The sequence below is a fragment of the Syngnathoides biaculeatus genome, chromosome 13 (assembly GCF_019802595.1).
Source record: "Syngnathoides biaculeatus isolate LvHL_M chromosome 13, ASM1980259v1, whole genome shotgun sequence".
Lineage (NCBI taxonomy): Eukaryota > Metazoa > Chordata > Actinopteri > Syngnathiformes > Syngnathidae > Syngnathoides > Syngnathoides biaculeatus.
This window is the reverse complement of record NC_084652.1, coordinates 9892762-9915280: the sequence shown is the minus strand read 5'-3', so window position 1 is coordinate 9915280 and position 22519 is coordinate 9892762. Positions and strand designations below refer to the sequence as shown.

Sequence of the window (22519 nt, the reverse complement as noted above, 5' to 3'; positions counted from 1 at the left end):
ACACGTCAGTCACAGAACACTTCACCACATGTTGGCCTTTTTCAAGACAGATTGCTGCTAGTCTGCTGTGCATCCTTCCTATGGATTCGCTGCAATACATTGTCATATCTCATCATTTGGGCCTTCAAATAGGCCTGTCAAGAGTATTTCCACTGGATCAAAAGCCCAGATGGCTAGACTCAGCAGGAGTCAGAGGAGAAAAGCCCCCCTCTGTATAAAGACTGGAAGAGACTGGGACGACACGGAAAACATTGGGTTCAAAATCCCATTGTGGGACAAGAACAAAGTGATGCTTCTGCATTGAGTCGTGCGCGGCTCGAAATAAATATAGCCAATGTTGGGGGAGGAAAATAAGAGAAAGAGAGATATGGGGAATCCCTTTTTCCAGAGACATGGCGCCTACATATCACTGGGTTTGGAAAGAGAACAAAAGGCCCCGCTGCATTTATGTCGACAACTGTGAGCTTGCTGGCATACCTGCCTGCAATGGTTAATTCCTCAAGTGACCATAACAGTGTCAGTGAGGCAGCAGTCTCCGTGCATGCAAAGCGCTCCCATCTCCATCCCAGCCTCTGCGGGAAATGGCGTGTTGTTGCACCAGCGCGTCGAGTGACTTGAATTTGAATCCTTGGCTACTTGTTGTCTTTCTCGTCCTCTGATTACAGGCTTTCCTCTCGTCATCTGCAACATTTGAGTGCAGGTTGACAAAGCCACACACACATACACCGGCAGTGCCCAAATTAATTCTTTTGCAGAACAGAACCACAGGCTGGCTAAGCAGCTGAGGTCAACAGAAACACACTACAATCTGATCAAACATGACAGACTGTGAGGGTGCGCTGCATCTAGTCTCACCATAAAATCACAACGCGTAGCATCACTGATAACACAAAAGGAAAGCTATGTATCTCTAAAATTCTGCCAGATATTGAATATTGAAAAATGAAGAGAATAGGTAAGCCCTGACCCTGGTGAGGATAAATGATACAGAAAAAGGATGTAATGAAAACAACAGTACAGCTCCCTATAAAACTGCTTTGATTCTGCTGTTGCTTTAACAAAACACCTTAGAAATGAACTGAGATTAAGAGTTATGGTTAATATTAGGACCCCATAATCATTGGTCAGATGACATAATTGGCCAATTATAGCAATTTTCAAAACGATCATCCTCGGTTCAAATCTCAAAACATTCTTATTTTCTCGTGAAAGTGTAATTGTTTTTCAGTGTTGCACAGAATGATGACGTTGCACCATTTGTCCACGAGCGGGAACTATTGACTCCTGAGATGACGATGTGTATGTCCCAGTTCTCGTGTGACAACGTTTTCTCATCACAACACCAACATTAACAAGGGCAACCATCAGAATTTTTGTGGGTGAGATTCAGCGTTTTCATGTTTTGTACTCGAAAATTCCTCTCTGTTAGTTTTTTTAGATAAAAAAATAAGGACCAGGCAGTTTAAAACAATAAAATGTTTGGCCCAAAAATAACTTGTTGCTGTATGCGTTAAGGTATAAAAAATCGATTTTTTTGTATTCATTAAAAACAGTGTACAGTCCTTGAAAAGTAATTGTACTTGCAGAAAAATACTATATCAAGATATGTATCATTATCATCATGTAATTTTTTGGGGGGGAAGTAAAATTTTGTCCAAATGCCACAGCACTAAGCGATGGTGTTACTGTGCACTTGTAAAGGCTTATGCTTGTGCTTAAAAGTGGTTCAAGTGACAAATGTCTGACTGGGACAATTCGAATCTTCAGATCCTACACAAGCACATTTAAAATCTTTAATGGATGATAATCTGAAATAAATCAGGGATGTGGACGCTGTATGGATGCATGCTCTGAGTTGTTTTAGGAGTTTAATAAACATGACTGCAGTAATAAATTAACCAAGATTTCTAGAAAAAAAAATGGATAAAGATACAGAATCAAAATTGGGAACTTAAGTTGACCTTAATGAGTTGAAAAAGAATCAAATCAGCCCATGAAAATCTGACATAATAGTATGAATATTTTCTCGTCAGGAATTCTGGGACTGTGCAGAACATGTCTTATCAGCATCAGTTGGATGGATGTGCATGAATTAGCATGAAAAATCTAACTTGCAGGCAATAATAGATTCACATTCCTTTGCGCTTGGGTGGAAAAGACCACCCCAAATATATCATGCAACTCTAAAAAGATTGTGATGCAACGAGATAGTTTCACCTCCCAAAGTGACTTTTTTCTCTTTCATATTTACTAATGGGGCTAGGCTTGTGTGGGACGATGTGCTGTGAGAAACAGCGTGAGGTGAGGGTAATATTAGAGAGAGCGGATGGGGAAGCGCTGGCGCTCAAAAGAAATGGGGGCGGGAGAAAAAAAATGAGGGAAGCCAGACGGGGGAACTCATTAAGTTCTCTTTAATAAGGCTTAAGCCACGAGGGGACCCTTTCCTTCATTTAGATAGTCTCTCTCTCTCTCACTCTCACACATACATACACACACTCACATACATCCTCTGTATAACAAAAGCCACAACATACATCATGAGACTAAAATAAGCAGCTGTATGATGAAACTCTTCACTATAACTTTTTCCAAAGTACAAAGTGGTGAAACTGGCCCATTTCTTTTGGGGGGAGAAACTGAGCCTTTCAGGGATGCTCCTTTTATATCCAGTCGTGAGATTCACCTGTTTCCACTTAAGCTGTTCACCGGTGGAATTTTCCAAACAGGTATTTTTGTAATATTCCTAAACGTTTCCCGTTTGTTTTGTTTTGTTTTGTGTCCCAGCATGTTTGAGACATGTTGCAAGCATCAAATTCTGAATAATTAAATATTTGCAATGAATAAAAGTTAATCAGTGTGAATATGAAATGTCTTGTCTTTGGAGTGCATTCAATTGGTAAGATTGAGTGAGATTAGTTCGCAAATCGCATTCTGTTCTTATTTACTGTAATTTCTGGCCTATAAGCCATGACTTTTTCCACACACTTTCAACCCTGCGGTTTATGTGGTGATGTGGCTAACTTCTGTATTTTTTTTAACAGCAGCAAGTGGCCACTCGAGCGAAAAAGATAAGAGTGAGACCGGTGGAATACATGTGCTGAGGAAGTGACTTTTACCAGTCCGCCCTGTTAGCGCTGCACTACCGTGTTACTGTCGTGTCACAGTGATTTTTACCAGTATGGTTTTTTTTAACTGGCCCTGTTAGCACGGCTGCGCTAGCATTAGCGCAGCGGGTGCTAGCGTTAAATTATCTGTGTACCATCTTTCTTTGTAAATATCTCGTGCTTCAATATCGGTTTCAATGTGGCCGCTTGCGGCTTTTACACGGCTGCGGCCTATGTATGTACCAAATAGTATTTCCTTTACAAATGTACTGGGTGAGGCTTATAACCAGGTGCACTCTGAAGGCCGGGGATTACGGTAGATTTTACACAACATTCCAACTTCATTGGAATTGGGGTTTCCATTTTCATAAAAAAATTTTGAAAGTGGTGGGGGACCCAGTTCTGGACTCCCTCGTCATCCATGTTCATGAAATAAATTCCAACGGCATGAGCAGGTATACCATACTCAAGTACTGCTGACATGGAAGGGCTCATCGCATTCAACCATCTACCATATGTAAAAATCATAATTTCAGAAGGATCTGCGCTGTCAGCTGTAGTTTGCAATCACACTTACTGCAAACAGAGTTTTTTTTGTACCCATGTCTGAGTCGAGTTCCTTGATTTTGAGTATCGGCCAATACCGAGTCTGGTCAAATACCTCGGTAATTGATTAACGAGACATTTACATCGCTATTTAGAGTGTCTATATTTCTTAATTACGTGGATGACTAATTGGAGCTGCATAGTTGCTTGCTTCGTGTTTTTCCATTAATTGCCTTGTCAAATGCAAGCATTGGGGTACTAGTTTGCTTGTCGCAAAATAATTCATTCATTAGAATTATTTTTACTGTAAAGGTCATTAGTTTCAGTCACATTAGCTAACTGCGGTAGTCGCTCTTTCAACATTTGGACGATGCTGTTCAATTTGTCCATACTCTTCCCTCCGGTAGACCTTGTGCTTTGCAAACGTAGTCTAGTTTCTGGTATATCTCTCTGCTTGACTGTCAGCCATGTATGAAAAATCTTTCCACATCCCACTCTGTGTCTTTTTCCTGAACGAGTCACAATTCTGCATGAAAGCTTGGGTTGTGGTTACTTCGAAAACGATCTTAGGGGACAAAGGCGCTGGAGTGCTTCAGTCGATACAGATCATCTGAAAATTACATAATTGGCCCCAATCTCCAATCACATGATCGGACTGGTACAACTCTTGTCACAAGTCATCATCTACAATCAAAAAGGACAATGGTCGTGCATGGTGCGCCATTGTGGCCAACGAATGGGACAACAATTTCTTTATAACTTATGAAATGGGTTTTCACTCGCATAACACTTTTCGTTCCTCAAGGTAGTCAAAAGTTCTTCAACACTGTCTGTTTATTCTCACCCTGATGACACAACATCAGGAGGAACCTGGGTTCAGTATTTGGCTCAAGGACGCTTCGACATGGTCAACAGGGCTGTGGGTCATGCCCACAACCATCGGGTTGAGAGACGACCACTCGACCACCTGAGCCATGCCGCCCCCGAGATCCAGCAAGCAGCTTTCCATTTCATTATTACCACGTGCACGATCACGCATTTACTTATGATACGATAGAGTATTGCGAATGAAATATATTAATATTTGAGAGAGCATTAGCATGCTTAAAGGGACACACTAACATTGATTACAAGTCCCCGTGTGAATTTAGATGCCACTGGGCTTCATGGTCTGTCTGACACAAACACACCTTTTACTGGTGAAGCAGTCCAACCCCCTGCAGCGAAGCAGGTGCTGTGATATGCTCTTTCCTCCCGCCATGCACGCTGACAGACATGCGCACACGCAAATACAAACAAGTGCATGCGCATACGTGCATGCTTTCAAAGACGAGAGCTGCGAAGCAGAGGTGACAGGTCTCTGGTTCTGAGCCATCTTCAGCAAATGTAGCACTAATTGCCATTCCCCCCCTTGACAGAGAGCCACATGGAGTCAACCCATATGGCCCATATGGAACCCAATATGGCGTTACGGACTGTATGCGAGGATCATGGAAAGAAAGTTTGGTTGAATGATTTGGTGGGCTGGTAGTGTACATTTTATGGTGTTTTTTTCCGGCTTACACTCTTCGATTATACTTAAATGAACTACTGTAGAGCCACAGGATGAAAATCTGAAATGTGTCCCTGCCTGTTTTGTCTGAGAAATTGTTTGATTGACAGTCAAGCTTATCACACATTCAGTACATCATAGAAAGCAATATATACAGTACAAAGAAAATCGAGTCAGAGTGCCAGGCTCGAGATACTTGTAGATTCACAAATATGGCATAACTAGTAGGTGTTAAGAGACCATAAATCTATTTTATAACTTCCAAAATGTTCCACTATATGGGGTAGGTGCCAGCAAAGGTATTTCCTGTCCCTGTCATCAGGAGCATTATTCTGTACTTTCATGGAATGGGAGCTTTCAACAGAGTTTCCAGTTATCTTTGAGGAATTGAGAGGATATTCATATCAAGTTTCATGTTTTCTTCCGCTAAGCAAATCCAGTTTTGACATGGCAGGTCCTCCACTGACCCAAATAACCAAGTCAAGCACATTCCAGCTCTGAGCAATTTCCTCAATCTTTGCAGGACAGACCGGATTCCATTACACGTAACTCACTGTTATCTCCCCAACAGGTATCGGCAAACAAAGTTGGACAAAAGGATCACTCCAAATCCAAATGTCCCCAAGCTGGAAAAAATACAAATTGGGAAAAAGCAAACAATGTTTTTCCTTTCTTTGGAGATCTATTCAATTAGAGACTCTGCCTAAAATAAAAGGCTTCAAGCTGTAGCAATCACTTTTAATTGGACTTGCAGTGATCCAGTCCATGATTATTAGCAATTATGTGTCAATTAGTAATGTGCTGATGTCACCACCGTGTGAAAGGCAAAGCAATTAGAAGCCGTTGGAGCGCAAACGGCGGTCCATACTAATGACCAAATCTACCGTCCGGCACATAATACAGAGTGTGTTGGGACTAGTAAATAATCGTTAGCAGACCTAGACTGGGCACGTTCGACACGGGCAACTCAAGATTTTCAGAAAACAGTACAGCGATGCCTTCAAATACACGTTTAATTTGTTCCATGACCACGCTGGTAACTCAAATTACTTGTATGTTGAATCATCTTTCACACACAAAAAAAAGAGAAAAATAGGCCCGCCATAATATTTTATGTCATACAAACACAGTAATGATAAGTCAATAGAATCAGACAGTTTTCAACCACACTTTGCCTCAAATGAATGGCTATCACGTGACGTCACAGTTTGCACGACGCCATATTGCCGGTCAAAAAGAGCTACTCAACATTGAACAGGAGGAGAATATTTACAATACCAGAGACCCGTTGCGCTGTTGGTTGTCACAACAGACGTACAGATATTCAAAGAGATCATTCTATGGAAGACCAGCTCAAAAAATCAGAAAAGATCGATGGATTTCAGCAATTAAACATGATGGATGGCGCCCAACCAAGATACACACACGCCTGTGTAGTGATCGCTTCATTTCAGGTAGGAATTATTCTTCTCAATCTTAAATTCCCAAGAAGAATTTATAATGTCAAGTTGGCTCATTTGAGAACAATGCGTATTTTAAAAAAATTTCTGTCGCACGGGTTTATGGAGGTTAAGTGTGGCTGCAATTGCTTCCATGTACGTTCCGTGGAGACGACTCAGTCCTTTTTTTTCCCAATCATAGTTAATGAATGCGAGTTTGTGTAAAACCATGGGTCATTTCGTAAGCTCAGATCGATGGATTCCAGCAAAGGTTAACGTGTCACCGATCACCCTTCCTTGTTCACGAGCAGTCTCCCCGTTGAGAAAAGATCCAGCAATGAAGTATTTGTATGAATCCAGACTTTTCTACGCTTTCAAACTCTTCACCGTGTAAATCTCGATTACTTACTCACCAGATCCATGTGTATATCCAGTTGTCCAAGACAAGCGGAAGCAAATTAACAATCTACTTTCTTATCGGCGAAAACATAAACTTCAGCATTAAATACAGGTCCTCTCTACCGGGTTTATAGCATTTTTCCACATACCTTTGTTTATTTTCACCTTCTAAATGTCTCATGGTATCGGACAAGACTCTGGGCGTCGCGCTATAAGATATTTTCGTGTTGTCTTCAACCGACTTAGCAGTGAACAATGTTTTGATAGACATTAACAAAAGTCACATTTCATGACGTAGGTGCACGAGCTCTACAGTGAATGTCTAGATGTATTGTATGTAAAAAATATATATATACATATATCAGCTGAATGACGGATCATGTTTCAAAAACCTCAGAAGTCGGGTCATTTGTATCTCAAACACTACCGTACACCTTGTACTACTCCCCAGACAATGGTAACTAGGTTATAAAGAATGTGGTGCCTGGAAACTGTTACCATCCTAGCTAGGCGGAAGGTGGCTACCCTACCTACCAGTTCACACTGCCAATTGATTCTGATTCTGACCCTTTTTCTTTTTACTCTTTCTAGATAAGATTTGTGCATCAGGTTCTAAACAGTTGAGCCAAGAAATCTGACAGGTGAGTTAGATGTACAGTGAATAGCGTCTCATGATGCCCATGACAATGCTAAATTGATGCCATCTGCTTCAAACTGCTCCTTGTGTCATTTTTTGTGTAATGGCTATTGAAATTGTTGTAATCTCACATTTATGTACTGCTGCCTGCAAAAAACGTTCAGTCGAGAAAAAAAACCAAAAGGCGAAAACATGGATGTTAACAGCAGTTACCGCCATAAAAACACTATTACCATTGTGTCATATTTACATATAGAATGTTTTTGAATTGATTCCAGGGGAGTGTTCCATGTTATCATCATGCCTCACGCCATTTTACACGCCTGTCTAGTGAGCGCTCTGAAAGACCTGGAGAGTTTGCGCATATTTGATGAAAAATTATGCTGGTATTCATAAAATCTAAACAACCCATTAGACATTGCCTTTCAAACAAACAGAAGACGCTCACGGCATCTGTCATTACTCTGAACCATGGTATGATCACAGCCCTCGCGTATCCCGCACAAGTCTCGATCAATCTTCAAGACAAGGAAACAGACAGAGATTGAGGAAAGGATTCTTTCTGCTGGCACAATAACCAAGCTTTATGCTTGTTTACATTTTTGAGAAAAGATTACTTGAGCAGCAATCATGCAGCATACTTCTTCTACTACTTTTCTATGTCTCCTTCAGGCAATTTATGTCAGGTGTCTGAAAAGGCTTTTAAAACAATTTAAGTGATATATCCTGGAATCTGCTCATATGTACACACACACACACACACACACACACACACACGCACCCTGGACAGATGACCTTGTCAGGAATCGTATTCTTCCTACGAGCACACTCACCTCTTCATTGGGAAATTCATCTTTCGAGCAGCTTTTATAACCTGTGAAAACGGATGGGATGGAAGGTGTACATCAGGAGTGTTTGAGGCGTGAAATATTTGTTCTCCTTTTTAAACAAGTGAGATTTGCTTGACAGTGTCTACTGCTTCTTTCTAACACCGAATATTATGTTAATTACTGTCACATACTATCTAGAACACCATTTTAGCATTCATAATAGTTAGGAATTGCATTTATTTGGACACATACAGTACCCTTTTTATAACAAATGTACTGTATATTATGAAGCCAGCCAAAACCACATTGAAGACTAATTCGCCACGAATTGTGATGGATCATAGTCTCCCACACATACAGTACCCTTTTTATAACAAATGTACTGTATATTATGAAGCCAGCCAAAACCACATTGAAGACTAATTCGCCACGAATTGTGATGGATCAAAGTCTCATTCTGAACCGATGCCATTCGATACAATCAGTAGAAATGCTGATTATTCAGACATAACTTTCATATCAGAAGAAGGAAAACTAAGTTAGCAATCCACTATGGCAAAACTCCTTTGGGAAATTTTATTTGTTCAGTACAACACTGACTCAGGAGTTTATTTTTTCTTTTGTTTTTTTAATCCCCATAATCCCATCATCCCTAGCCTTTCCCAAATATTTTGTATTATATACTGTATGGATCCATGTAATACACTGAAAGCAGACAAATCAATAAGAGAAACATTATACCACGCTGAGTGTGATGTTATCAAGTCAAGTCATTAATTACGTTACTCCCTGAGAGAGTATACAATACACTCACATGCTTCTGGGAAATCATCAGCAACGGATCAGTCGCTGTCCGTGTACTACTACAAATGCAAGGCTGTGCTTATGTGTATTATAATATTGCTGAATCGTAAAATAATATTTCGGTATGGCTTGTGATTTTACGTCTCTTAAATCACGGCAAATGGGCCGACTGCATGCAGTCGTTCCTGTCAAACTGATGACTGGGCATCTAACATAGTGTGAAGCTCATATCAAAAGTGTGTGTGGGGGGGGGGACACACCACACACCGTAGAGGTTGAGAGAACACTTTTTATGAAATGTTACGCTGTCCGATGCACTCCTCGGAGCCCCGCATTTGACTTGATAGATAATGGCAGATGTCCCGGTAATTACTGTGTTTAGTGGATTATGAGGCAGAGTCAAAGTATTTATTATGGTCTGGCAGATTTGTTTACCTGAATGCAAATTACACTCGAGCCTCTTCATCAGTTATACTTACACAAATTCGACCAAGATCAAAGACTCAAGTTGCATTGGAAATTCCGCTTTCACAAAGATTAACTCGGTAGTGAGCTAACTGATAATTAACATGAGAAAGTAGTTTGTAATGCATTGAGTTTATTCGTGTCTTCCTTTATAAATTGGCAGGCTACTTGCTGGTTCATGGATTACAACCTATGTTTTAACAAGTGGACAGATGGTGCCATTTTTAATAGGTTAGGAGAAAGAAAAAAAAGCAGAGAAAGTTTAAAAAAGAGCACATTTTGCTCAAGTTTTAGTTCAGAAAATACAGGAGGAGAGTCAACAGCGGTTTTCACACTAACTCATCGAAACACCGTTTCTCAACATTAGTCACTGCTTCAGAGATTTGTGAAAATGAAAAAAAATGTAAAAAGCCGAATGACACTCCCTGCAGCCATCCACGAAGATGCACTCCCCGATGTGAGCGGGCAGATGCACTCTCCATTGCGGGCTGCGCTCAAGGCTTAGCAGCCGGAGTCACCAGCCACCTCATTAGCGCAGAGAAGATTTTCAGCAGATATGGGCCTGTCCTCCTCTAGCTTTGTCCTCACACAAATGAGTTCTAATCCTTCTCCTCTATCTTGCCTTGAACACAATGTATTGCATATAGTGGAGGACAACACAGTTAAGGAGAAGTTCGTTGAAATAATGCATCCATCTTCTATCAAGACCCAGTTGTGCAGCTTCAACAATATTTGGCATGAGAAATTTTGTGGCATTTAAGGAAATTGAGCAAAAGTGTGACGTGGGGATGGTGGTCCTCATTCCGCTACCATTTTCAAGGGGGTCCAGCAATACTATTCGAAATTTTGTTTCACCTTAGCATAGATTTGTAAATGGCATAAGCACTATGCAGTGGTGCCTTGAGTTTATTCCTCCAGTGACCACGCAACACAAACACTTAATATTTAAAGAGAAAATAAAGCATTTTTTTGTGCCTCATTACTTAACTTGCACCTCTTACTGGAGTAAAAGTTTTTGTATTATATACTGTATGAATTAGTCATTTTTCAGAGAGAAAAAATGTCTGTATGTATTATTATTGTCTGTCTATATGTATTACTGCACCATTTGTGCACAAATTCCCATTGCGTAAAGTGTCATAGATTCATAAATGTGCCACATGGATAAGTGTTTATCAGCCCCTCAATGACATTCCCCATTATCTGATAGCATTATGCTAGAGGACTAGCGAAGTGGTTGTTTTAAATACAAAGCATCTGATTCTCTTTGTTTCATATTTGACAATAAACTTCGACTGGGTGTGGAATGAAACAGTACGGAATCGAAGAATTGTTCACTATCTGACAAATGTCTCCTTTTTGTGGAATGACTTGAGTTCTCTGTCACCATAAATATGTCATAGTTTTGCTCCCAGGTCAAAGCAAAAAAAAAAAAAAAATGGCAAAGCAGTGGCCCATACCTCAAAATTAGTTTAAATTGTGTCGCTTGCATGTCAAGACATTACTGCAAATTAACTAATGATAAAAATGCAGAAGACAATGAAAATACTGCTAATACTGTACAACAATCAGTAACCCCGTTTAAAAATGGTTGATAGGGAGACACTTTAATGCCGTATTAAATTATCATTTTTTGACATCTCAACACATCTGTTGCTTTTTTTTTTTTTTTTAGGTATCAGCTCAGCAACCGCTTATGAATCAAGATGCTGACACTTATTTCCCGTCACACTACACTTCAAATCAATAGTTAATTACCTCCAAAATACGGCATCCTCTTATCCAGCTTGAGAAGGGGACAGCAGGCTTGGCAGGTATTGGCATACGGTGTTATGCAAGGTTAAAATAAATGAAAGGGGGGTCCTCAAACTGCAGCTAGCTACTTAGTGGCTCCTCTCAGAGACTGGTATTCCATTTCCCACCGAGTAGACACTTGACTGCGTTACCCCCACCAGATAGGAAGGTCCCACCGTTTCAGACGCTGACACACACACAAGGTCAATTTCTCTCTGTTTGACCACTTGTGCTAAGATCTCTCGCATTTAATAAGAGATTATATTTACGTTGAGGAATGGGCCAGGCATCAGCATGTCCGCAGCATGGGGGCTGCACAGGTACTTACTCATTAATAATGACACAGGCCTCGGGGTTGCAGGCCCTTAGCTCTGTCTCTGCACATTTCCTCTCCACATATCACGGCGTGGTGTGTGCGTGGACCTCGGGGCATTGCAGAGTCTCAGCTCTAAGTGTCTGCATATGTAGCCCCAATTACTTTGCAGGGCCCAGTCTCCCTTTCGGGGTAGACAAGTAAGTCCACCTATTATAAATCAGTACTGATTGGATAAAAACAAGGCAGGGGTTGAGAGGTTCGGGCTCAAGGAAATTAATATAAGCTATGTTGCATGTGGGTGTACATGTGTGTGCGTGTCTGGGAGGGGAAAAAAATGAGACCGCGGGGGTGACGCCGTTGATTTTATCACAACTGGAAAAGGTTCCATCTACAATCGTAATTTCAACCTTATTACGATTTTACCAATTAATTTCTCTGAGCTAGGGCTGAGCTGCTCTGAGCTGCCAAAAGATTGAAAATGTACAGATATTACTTTATTGTCATCCTCTCTGGGAACTTTATATTTCCATCCATCCATTTTCTTAGCCACTTATCCTCACAAGGGTCGCAGGGAGTGCTGGAGCCAATCCCAGGCGGAGTACACCCTGAACTGATTGCCAGCCAATCGCAGGGCACGTGGAGAAAGACAACAGTCGCACTCACAATCACACTGAGGGGCAATTTAGAGTGTCCAATTAATGTTGCATGCTTTTGAGATGTGTGAGCAAACCGTAGTGTCTGGAGAAAACCCACACAGGCACGGAGAGAACATGCAAACTCCACACAGGTGGGTCCGGGATCGAACCCAGGACCTCAGAACTGTGAGGCCAATTCTTTTCCAGCTGATCCACCGTGCCGCCCTTTATGATATTTTATATAAAATAATTCCAGGGAGTTGTCAAGGATTTAGTTAGTCAGACTGATGGTTTTTAAGAGACTTTGGAAGCAAGCTAAACTAAAAATGTTGAGACTCTCTGCCTCAGCATGGGTTGCGAGCACCCCCACAAGGTAAAATATTGGTGCCCCCTAACCTAACGAGTGAAGCAGCACAAGTGCACCTCCTTGGGGCTTCTGAGTTTTTAGTCTTTAGCAGTAACTTGTTCTTTGCTTGTGTTCAGAAAGCTTAAATATGTCACAAAAAAGCTAAGTGTGTGTCATTTTGTGAATCATTGTGTCCAATGACGTACACACGATGCAAACAATAGCTCGAGAAGGGAAAACAAAGTCATTGCATTCCAAACCTTAAAAGCGGATAACTAGAGACTCTCAAATTGATTAATTAGGGAAGAGGGGACAGAAATGGTAATGAACATTGGGATAGTTTTTTTTTTCTTTTTTTAGTATTTATATGCAGTATAATTCACCATAATTGCTACGAACACAGACAATTATATATACGTACTATATATTTATTGTTTTGTTTTTAATGGTCCCGACAGTGTTTTGAAGTTATAAGCGAGGCACATTTAGCTGGTTTAAAACAGCGCCATAACAATACCATATCTGATAAGCAAAAGTTCAGTTCCTGCTGTTGGTCTACAGGAGCTATTGTATTTAACCAGTGATTTTACGACTGCATTTGTGTATGTTTGTGATAAAACTGCACCACATTGAGACTTATGTACAAAATTGCCATAGGAACGGAACACCACTGTTAACCAGGGGCCCCCTTATGGTTTGTTCTTCTGTAATTTTGCACCACACCATCTCCTTTGTTTGCGTATTGCATTTCACACAGACGGTTCCATCCCTTAAATTTGAGCCTTGCAGTTTGCAAGCAACTTTGAACTTGACTCAAACACAAACCTTCAACAAGCTCCTTGCTCCACAACTCCAATATTCATTTCCACTGCTGACCCGTTCCCATTAGTATGAGGATTCCATTATTGAATAGGTTTCGACAGAGAAATAAAAAAGTCTAGTTGGCAGCAGGGCAAAGGTCACGGTAGTTAGAAGCAAGTGTGAAGGAAACTTTTATGCCCAGAAAAGAAAGCCCATGAGGGGAGGTGGAAATGTGGTCGTGTGCCACTGAAAGGAAGGCTTTCTTGACGATTTCAAGGTTGCGACATGACTAAAATGAAATTTGTGAAAAACTGTCAATAGACCGAAGATTGTCCATTTCCAGGAAGCTTGGCCAAATGAAATTTAGGACTGTGGAGGATATTGATTAAAAGCAATTTACACAAATTGGGGTGTATCAAAAAGGTATCAGCACTGAGCTTCACTTCATGAACAATTTGAAACAAAATCTGATAATGAATGTCTTTTCTACTTGACCTTTCTCAACGCATAGTGAAGAGAGAGCTTTCAAGCTGTCTGAACGACAGTCGCCCGGCCGGTCTCCTTCTCAGAAGACGGGTCATTGGGCCCAATCAATTTTCAGCGTTGTCATTTTCCAGTAAGTGCATTTCGGGGGCGTTATCTTTTAAGACAGCGTATGCATCAAATAGGACTGACAAGTGTGTCTTCGGAGGTTTGTTTTTGAGCTTGTGTTGTGCTCCCGTGGGTTTACCAGGAAACAGATGACTCGCACAGTTTGAGGCTATACCCCCCACACTGCTTCGTGCTCCAGCGCGGCAATGTGTCTCGACAGTTGGCGATGCAGTGAGTCTCACTCATTCCAGAGATTGGACCGATAGGGACTTAGACCTTATACACACGCTCAGCCACCTGCCATTATAAGGTCCAAGCGAGAAGAAGGACGACGGGTGCAACCTGATAGCATCTGTGTAGCTAATCTCTAGGAGGAATGTGTAGAGGGCACAACAAGAAAACAGGAACATGAACTCTGCCACGTAGAGAAAGACAAAAATAAATTTAGCCTGGAACGGACTGAAACAAAGACAGGGGGGTTGGGGGGGTGTCAAATGAGGTCAATTCACCAAAGTACAGTTTGGAATGGTAAACCCTGAAGGAAACATTGAGAAGATGCCACTTTCAAGATGACCAGGCAACTCGAACCACAAATTCATGTTTTGTGCATTTTAAGTTCTGTTCATTTAAAATGTTGTACCGAATTTGAATAAAGGGGTGGAAAATCATTTTCATCCTATTCAACAACTCATCAAAAAAAACTAATAATAAATCATTAAAATCAGCCTTAGTAGCAGCCCTAATAATCCGTCATTGTGTTGCTCCACTGATTGTGTTAAAAAAAAAAAACAACGTTTGCATACAAGGTTAAAACACTGATGCTCTCCGTTAGCCCATCGAGGAAAATTCATCATTAACAGATAATTAAGGTAGCGGACTTTATTGTATTTAAGTTTTTTTTTAATAAGTAACATTTTTTTTACCAGATATTGTATTGGTATCTCAAGGCATCACTGTAATTGTATCCAAGTTCGCTATTTAGGATGAGATGTCAATGAGATATTTTATACTTAAAAACAAGATTGAAAACAAACGAAAAATCAGAACTCCTACAAAAAAAAGTATGTTTTTAAAGCACTTTACATACAATACTGCAGATTCTGCTGACATCCTCTCTGCTGTCCCTTGAAAATCGTTTTTAAAAAATGAATAAAATGCACACACATACATAATCACGTCCCCAACTAGCTTCCACCATCTGGCCTTACGAGGGCTGAAATGTCTCTGGGGTAACGTGAGCTGCTAGTGGTACCGCGAGCGTATGTGCTTGCGTGCGTGTGGATATGCATGTTATGTTTTTGAGCAATGCAGAAACTGAGAGGGTGAGTGAGGCCTTGCAGTTCTCCACAATGCTGCAGGAAGAAAATGTGAAAAATGATATTGTGATGAAACGAATCTGCACGAATGTCATTAAGTTGAAGCTCCAGCACCCGCATAACAGAGGAGGCCTGCATTTACACAACGAGCGTCACATTTATAACGCCGCAGGTACACAAGCAGTAGGTATTCGCAGCAGGCTTCGCCATTGCCTGCGAGGCGGCATGAGCACACCTGAACACTGGCAGTCTTTTCAATTTTGGCAAAATAAGGTCCATTATGGAATGAGGGCGGCACAGTGGGGCAGCTGCAGAGTGTTGGCCTCACAGTTCTGAGGGCTGGGGTTCATATCCCAGCCCCACCTGTGTAGAGTTTGCATGTTTTCCCTGTGCCTGCGTGGGGCACTCCGGGTTCCTCTCACGTCCCCCAAAAAAACATACATTAATTGGATACTCTAAATTGCCCCTAGGTATGATTGTAAGTGCGACTGCTTGTGTCTATGTGCCCTGCGATTGGCTGGCAGCCAGTTCAGGGTGTACCCCGCCTCCTCCTACCCAATGACAGTTGAGATTGGCTCCAGAACTTGGCTCAGATGATGGATGGATGGATGGATGGATGGAATGAGGCCATCTCTGCTGCCCCTGTCCACCGTAATGGCTTTAGCACATTTCCAACAAGGCAGGCAACTAAATGCAGTACACACTCAGCGGTACAAAATGGGTGGAAAATTGAATTCAACATCAGGTGGTCTCAGCAGAAATGCCTGTGGGCAAAATAAAGTTGAGTCTTTTGAGTGATATCGCCGAAAGCACAAAGAACAGTTCAGGGAGATGCCGAACTTCACTGTACTGTCGAAATGAGAATGGATCCAGGGTTCCCATCCATTCAGCTCAACAGGGCTAATATTTCACATGGGTGGTGAATTCATACATAAAGAAGCACTTAAAGTAACAAGTTTTTTTAATTATTCAATAATTAGCAGGACGCTAAAGCAATTTCTAACCTTGCGAGAAGCAGCCAAGGGAAAAACTATTCAATTGGGTGCCGATTTTTATTCACTCAATTGACTTTACAGATTTTCAGCATCCTTGGGTCCCTGGAAATGTGTTCAACAAATTGTGTATAACTTATTTGTAAATGCTTGAAATATTTGCACACTATTTCACACACAGAAGAAAAACGGTATTATTGTGCTGTTTTTCTCTGCACTTCTTTTTCCACATTTTCCCACCAATTCAAACCATTCCAACTTCATGTTCACCTCATTCAAGATATCCATTTTCCACATTTGCACCTTTTCTGTAATTGTGCTTTTTGGACACACAAAAACATAATTCATGGGATTGAGACAACAACAGAAAATACTGGGCTTTCGTATTCCAAATTCAAACTCTTCATCTTATTCAAAACATCTTGGGAACTACATTCCACATTTCAATAACTCCCACATTCCCAAAACATCACATTTGTCATGTTAAAATTCCAAACATTTTCCTTTAAGAATTCAAAATTTATTTTACACATCTTCCATCTTCTGCAACGTTGATTGACCGATTCAAACAATTCCAACGTCAAACTATTTTACGCAATCAGGAAATCTTTTGTATTATGCCCATTCAACAAATTCCAATTTTCACAATACAACGCCCAAATCGAGAGACATTTAACGTACTTTCCTCTGCTTTACAATTTTCAAACTCTTCTGCTGACTCATTTCGTTTCAGGATCTAGTGCCATTCCCCAAAATTACCCAATTGTCACAACAAAATTCTGAAACAAAGACCTTTTATTCATTTAGCTCTTTTCTGGCAGCACGGTGGAGGCAACAAGTTAGAGTGTCTGCCTTACAGTTCTCAGGACTGGGGTTCAAATCCCGGGGCTTTGCCTGTGTGGAGTTTGCATGTTCTCCCGGTGCCTGTGTGGGTTTTCTGTGGGCACTCCGGTTTCCTCCCACATCCCAAAATCATGCATTAATTGGACTCTAAATTCTGTAAATAAAAGGATCTGCTTGTCAATGTTCACATGCAGAAATCCATCCATCCATTTTCTGAGCTGCTTATCCTCACAAGGGTCACAGGGTGTGTTGGAGCCTATCCCAGCTGTCAACGGGCAGGAGGCAGGGTACACCCTGAACTGGTTGCCACTCATTCCCATGACACATCGAGACAAACAACCACACTCACAATCACACCTAGGGGCAATTTAGACGGTCCAATTAATCTTGCATGCTTTGAGGATGTTGGAGGAAACGCATGCACGGGGAGAACATTCAACAAACTCCACACAGGCGGGTCCGGGATTGAACCCGGAACCTCAGAACTGTGAGGCCAACGCTTTTCAGCTCAGTCTCCGTGCCACCTATACAGAAATTGATGTCATATTTATTTTTACTGTAGCTAAAGTGTTGACTTGATCATGTCTTGAAGCTACAGACACTACACTACTTGGCTGCAAGCAGCAGCAGTAATGTACTGTCTGAAAGAGACCCAACATGAAATCACCAATTGGAAGTTAACCTATTTCCACACACAACTATTTATAACATACCATTCCAATGAATTAGGCACATGACTGACGTTTTCTTATCAAAGTAAATTTGTATCTCTGCGTAGCCAGCGATGCTCGATAACAAGGTTCCCGCACTTATGCAGTCTTGCTCAATTTCTGCTTGTTTGCCAAACATGCATCCAGGCTTTCTCAAACTATATGACCTCCTTGCTTGTTTCAGTGGAGTCCACGCCCTGTCTACCGTTGTACCGTATCCCCGGCCCCTCCACCCAGTCCTTCGGTTCCAGGCTGTTAAACGAGCAGGTTTATTTAAGCCTAATTGGTTTAAGGGCAAACAGAAACAAGCAATGGAGAATCATGGCCGTGTATGGCTAGAACAACGCACCATGTGGAACAGAGGGAATGCCAGCAGGAAGTGGATCGGGGTGGGGGGCTAAGGGAGTGGGTGACTGAGTGGGACAAACACATGGAGGAGATGAACCAAGGTGGACGAAAAGAAATATATATATTGTTATGATTGTGCCCTTTCACAAGACGGTGACTATATGGATGCTACCGGATATTGATTTCAAGTCAAGGTTGATTAAAATCCTCGACCTGAAATCAGAAGTGTTTTAAGAGTGGTAGAGTTCTAGAACAATGCAGCTGCATCGGCAGGTGGGTCTGGGCATTCATTTCTTCTGTGACCATGCTCAGCACTCAAAACACTCACATAGCAAAGCATCTTTGCACATTTAAATAAATGGAAATGCCATTAATCTGTTCCAACTTCATTTTCTGGGGAAAAAAAAGGGGTTTTAAATAACAAAAAGAAGCCTTTATCATCCATCAATCATTTTTCTTTGCCGCTTATCCTCACAAGGGTCGCGGGGAGTGCTGGAGCTTATCGCAGCTGTCATCGGCCGGGAGGTAGGGTACACCCTGAACGGCTTGCCAGCCAATCGCAGGGCACATAGAGACAAACAACCAATTGCATTCACAATCACACCTCGGGACAATTTAGAGTGTCCAATTAATGTTGCATGTTTTTGGAATGTGGGAGAAAACAGGAGTGCCCGGAGAAAACCCACACAGGTATGGGTAGAACATGCAAACTCCACACAGGTGGGTCCGGGATTGAACCCGGGACCTCAGAATGGTGAGGCCAACGCTTTACCATCTGATCCACCGTGCCGCCGCCTTTATCATTAAACCTTATTTATTAAAACATAATTATGTCAGTAAATACAATGTAAAGAATTATTATTAATTAATTAATTATTATTATTACATTTTTTGCTTCCATTCAGTGGACATTTTGCTCCTCATTCTAGCGTAGAAAAACAGAAATATCAATATACATTGAGACCATCACAGCTTCTCTGAAAGCTGCAGTAGTATTAGTCATTCTTCAGAGAAGTCATGATATTTCTGAGTATTGTTATAATATCTCTCAATAGATGTTGCACCACTATGTGTGCTCAAATTTCCATTGTTTTTTAATAGGGTTACTGTGACACCAATGCTATTCATTCACCCATCTAAGGTCTTTTGCGTTATTTGTTATCAATAAACTAAATGGATTTTATAAACACAAAGGTATGCAGTTGTTTTGATTACAAAATATCTACCTTGTAACTGCTGTATGTTTAGTTTAACAGTAAAAGTTACAGGGTGGCAAGAAGCAGCTTGAAGCAACTCTTTTTGAAGAACTTTGTTTCTCTAATTTTTGCTCAAGTCCAAACCAAACAATAAAATAAAATTTTAAAAAATCCTTAGTTCGGTCACTCATATCTAAAGGAACTGTATTTGGGTTCAATGAACTGATTTAGTCTCAATGAGTCTAAAAGCAGCCACAACATGATGTTAGCTATGGGAAGGCATCAAAAACAGTAACTCATAATATTAAAGGAGAGATTTGACAATTAACTTACAAAGTGAGCATTAATTATCCTCAGAGTTGATCAACTGAATTTGGCCTAACCCTAACCTTTGTTAAATGTGCCAAATAGTTATCTAAAATAAAAGTTATCAAAAACATCATCACTACTTAGACATAAGCATCGATCAGGTGAAAGGAGTGTTGGGGATGATGCGACCTTTCCATGCTTTTGCTCACACCAACACACAACGAAAAAGATGAAAAGAGCAACAGATTGGAGTTCTGATCAGATTTGAACCCACCTGTGGGACAAGCGCCTTTCAATTAGTGACCCAAACAAGGAAATGGCTTTCATCCTTGTTTCCGGGGTAACTGCGGGAGCCCCTCCTCCCTCCCCCATCTGCTTCCCAACCTCACCATCCTTTCAGACAGACAAAACCCACCCCTTTTTTGCACACCCTCCACTAATCTTAATATCAAACTGAATCATCATTTCCACAACTGTATGCAAAGTTCATGAGCACATACAAAGACACAGCAGTAGAGTTTGGCTATGATCACTATTTGCCTTGCTAGATTATGAGGGTTTTTTTTCTTGCACTACAGAGGAGAAGCGCAAGTACACCATAAAATGAGAGGAGATACTGTGGATGTCTGGCCACCGCAGTGTCCCTGCGCGTCCAGTGGCGGAAATGAAAAACACATTGAAGACAAGACATTAGCTTCTTACAACAACACCGCTGCTTGTGCAGATAAATGTGTGTGGAAGAAATAAAGGAGAGTGGCGGAGATTCAAAAGACAGACTGTACTTTTGTGTCTTTTGTCATGATAGAGAGCAGGCGTGGCGAATCCTCGGCCCGTGGACTTTAAATGGCCTGGTGACAACATGAGCGGGCCTTCCATGCAGGATAGTGACCTCGCGCGTATTCGCGGTCCAGCATTTTGGAATTCAATATCGGGATATTTTGAGGAGAAAGCTATCCCCAATTTATTTAAAAAAGAAAAAACAAAAAACAGTTTATTCCTTTTTTTCCCCTGTAAACCTGATATTCAATTATTTGCTCCCTTTTTTTTTTAATAAGGTTTAACAATTCATCACAGTGGAACATTTTTTTTAATTACCAATAACTAACAGGCATGTTTTTAGAAAGTCATATAAAGTGGATGTCGAAGGTAGAGAAGCACAGTGTGAACAAGCACATAGATTCAAACCTCACAACTGAGTTTAAGGCAGGTGTACAACTAACCACTATGCCATCTGCTATATTTTTTCATACATTTATATGACCCTCGATTAAATGAAGGGTCAAAGGTGGACCCCACTAATAGGACCTCGAAAGAAAAGTGCTTGGAACATTTTACGCAATGATGGATGGCGATTCATCACGGATTTCAGCTGAATAACAGAACTTTAAGAGAAAAGCAGGTAATTGCTTTCAAAGGAAAAACGAACAAAGTTTTTTTTGAGGGGAATGCAAATGTATAAAACGATGAAAGGGAGTCAAAAAGAAAGTTGCCAACGTTTGAATCCTATTTTGCAAACACTAAAGAATGAGGGTGCTGTGATCCACGTGTCTGTATGACGTCCCAGCATCTTTGTGTCAAAGCGCAACAACATTCCCAAAGTATTCAACAAAAGTCTTCCCGCTCGGACAAGGAGCGCATTCATGTTTTTGATTACCTTCCATCGCCGAACAAGTGACGAGCATCACGCCGAGGAGCGCAAACAAATCCACTGTCATGGCAGAATGTTGAGGGTCTCCAAAGCTTGTCCACCCCAAATTGCCAAACACGCCCGGTGGGTGCGCGTCAAAGGGAATCCCTTCGCTTATCAATAGTCCAGCAGATAGCCGAAGTGTCGGGGGAGTCACATCTCAAGGCGTAGTAAACAAAAAAAAAAAAAAGTGTGTCACAAGAGCGGCGTGGAAGTGCTTCAGGTGGAGCGGACAGCCGGCTGCGAGTGAGGCAGAAGGGGGGAGACGGGACGCGAGGGGAGGCGAGGGACACCAGACAAGGCCGGCTAAGAGAACCGCTTGACGCGCTTTAGCCAATCACCGACGGCGACTGGGACACGCTGCCCAATTGGCGACTTGTTTCCGCCTCCCCCGCCGGAGTCAAAACACCAAACTTCTTCGACCCACTCCAAGCTGTTTCCGTTGAACTGAAAGGATGTAGCGCCTCCAGCTGGACATTTCTTACTACTACAGTCTTAAAATCACGGTTTTTTTCCCCTTAATTTCCATTTTACAACTTTCTGTATTTATGTGGTCCTCAAACTGTCAAAACATATTTGGCTCTCAAAGTGAAAAGAACAAAGCATAACAACCATTAAAATGCTTTTAGTTAATATTATTGTAAGCCAGTGTAACATGATGTACACTTTTTACATTAAAACAGCATTTCAAGAAAGCTAAATTAAAACATGATCAAAAATGCTTGTATTATAAATACTTTTTTGTCATATATCATTAATGCCAAATAGTTCCTGAAATACTTTTGGGGGAAAAAACAGCACAAAAACATTTTTTAAATTATTTTTATCTTGTAGCTATTTGTAATTTCTTGTTTTTCTT

The 22519-nt window shown here is 41.2% G+C and overlaps 1 protein-coding gene across 2 annotated transcripts in view; it reads right to left on the bottom strand.

Annotated features, from left to right (window-relative positions):
• Positions 1-22003, bottom strand: part of LOC133510613 (ephrin type-B receptor 1-B) — a 167775-nt gene extending 145772 nt beyond the window's left edge. Inside the window, exon 1 of one of the 2 annotated variants that reach the window (XM_061838708.1) lies at positions 21628-22003. In XM_061838708.1, coding sequence (XP_061694692.1) covers positions 21628-21688 — 61 coding nt within the window. In that variant the 5' untranslated portion in view covers positions 21689-22003. The remainder of the gene's footprint in view (positions 1-21627) is intronic. The other variant, XM_061838707.1, reaches the window with a different exon arrangement.
• Between the last annotated feature and the right edge of the window lie 516 nt (positions 22004-22519).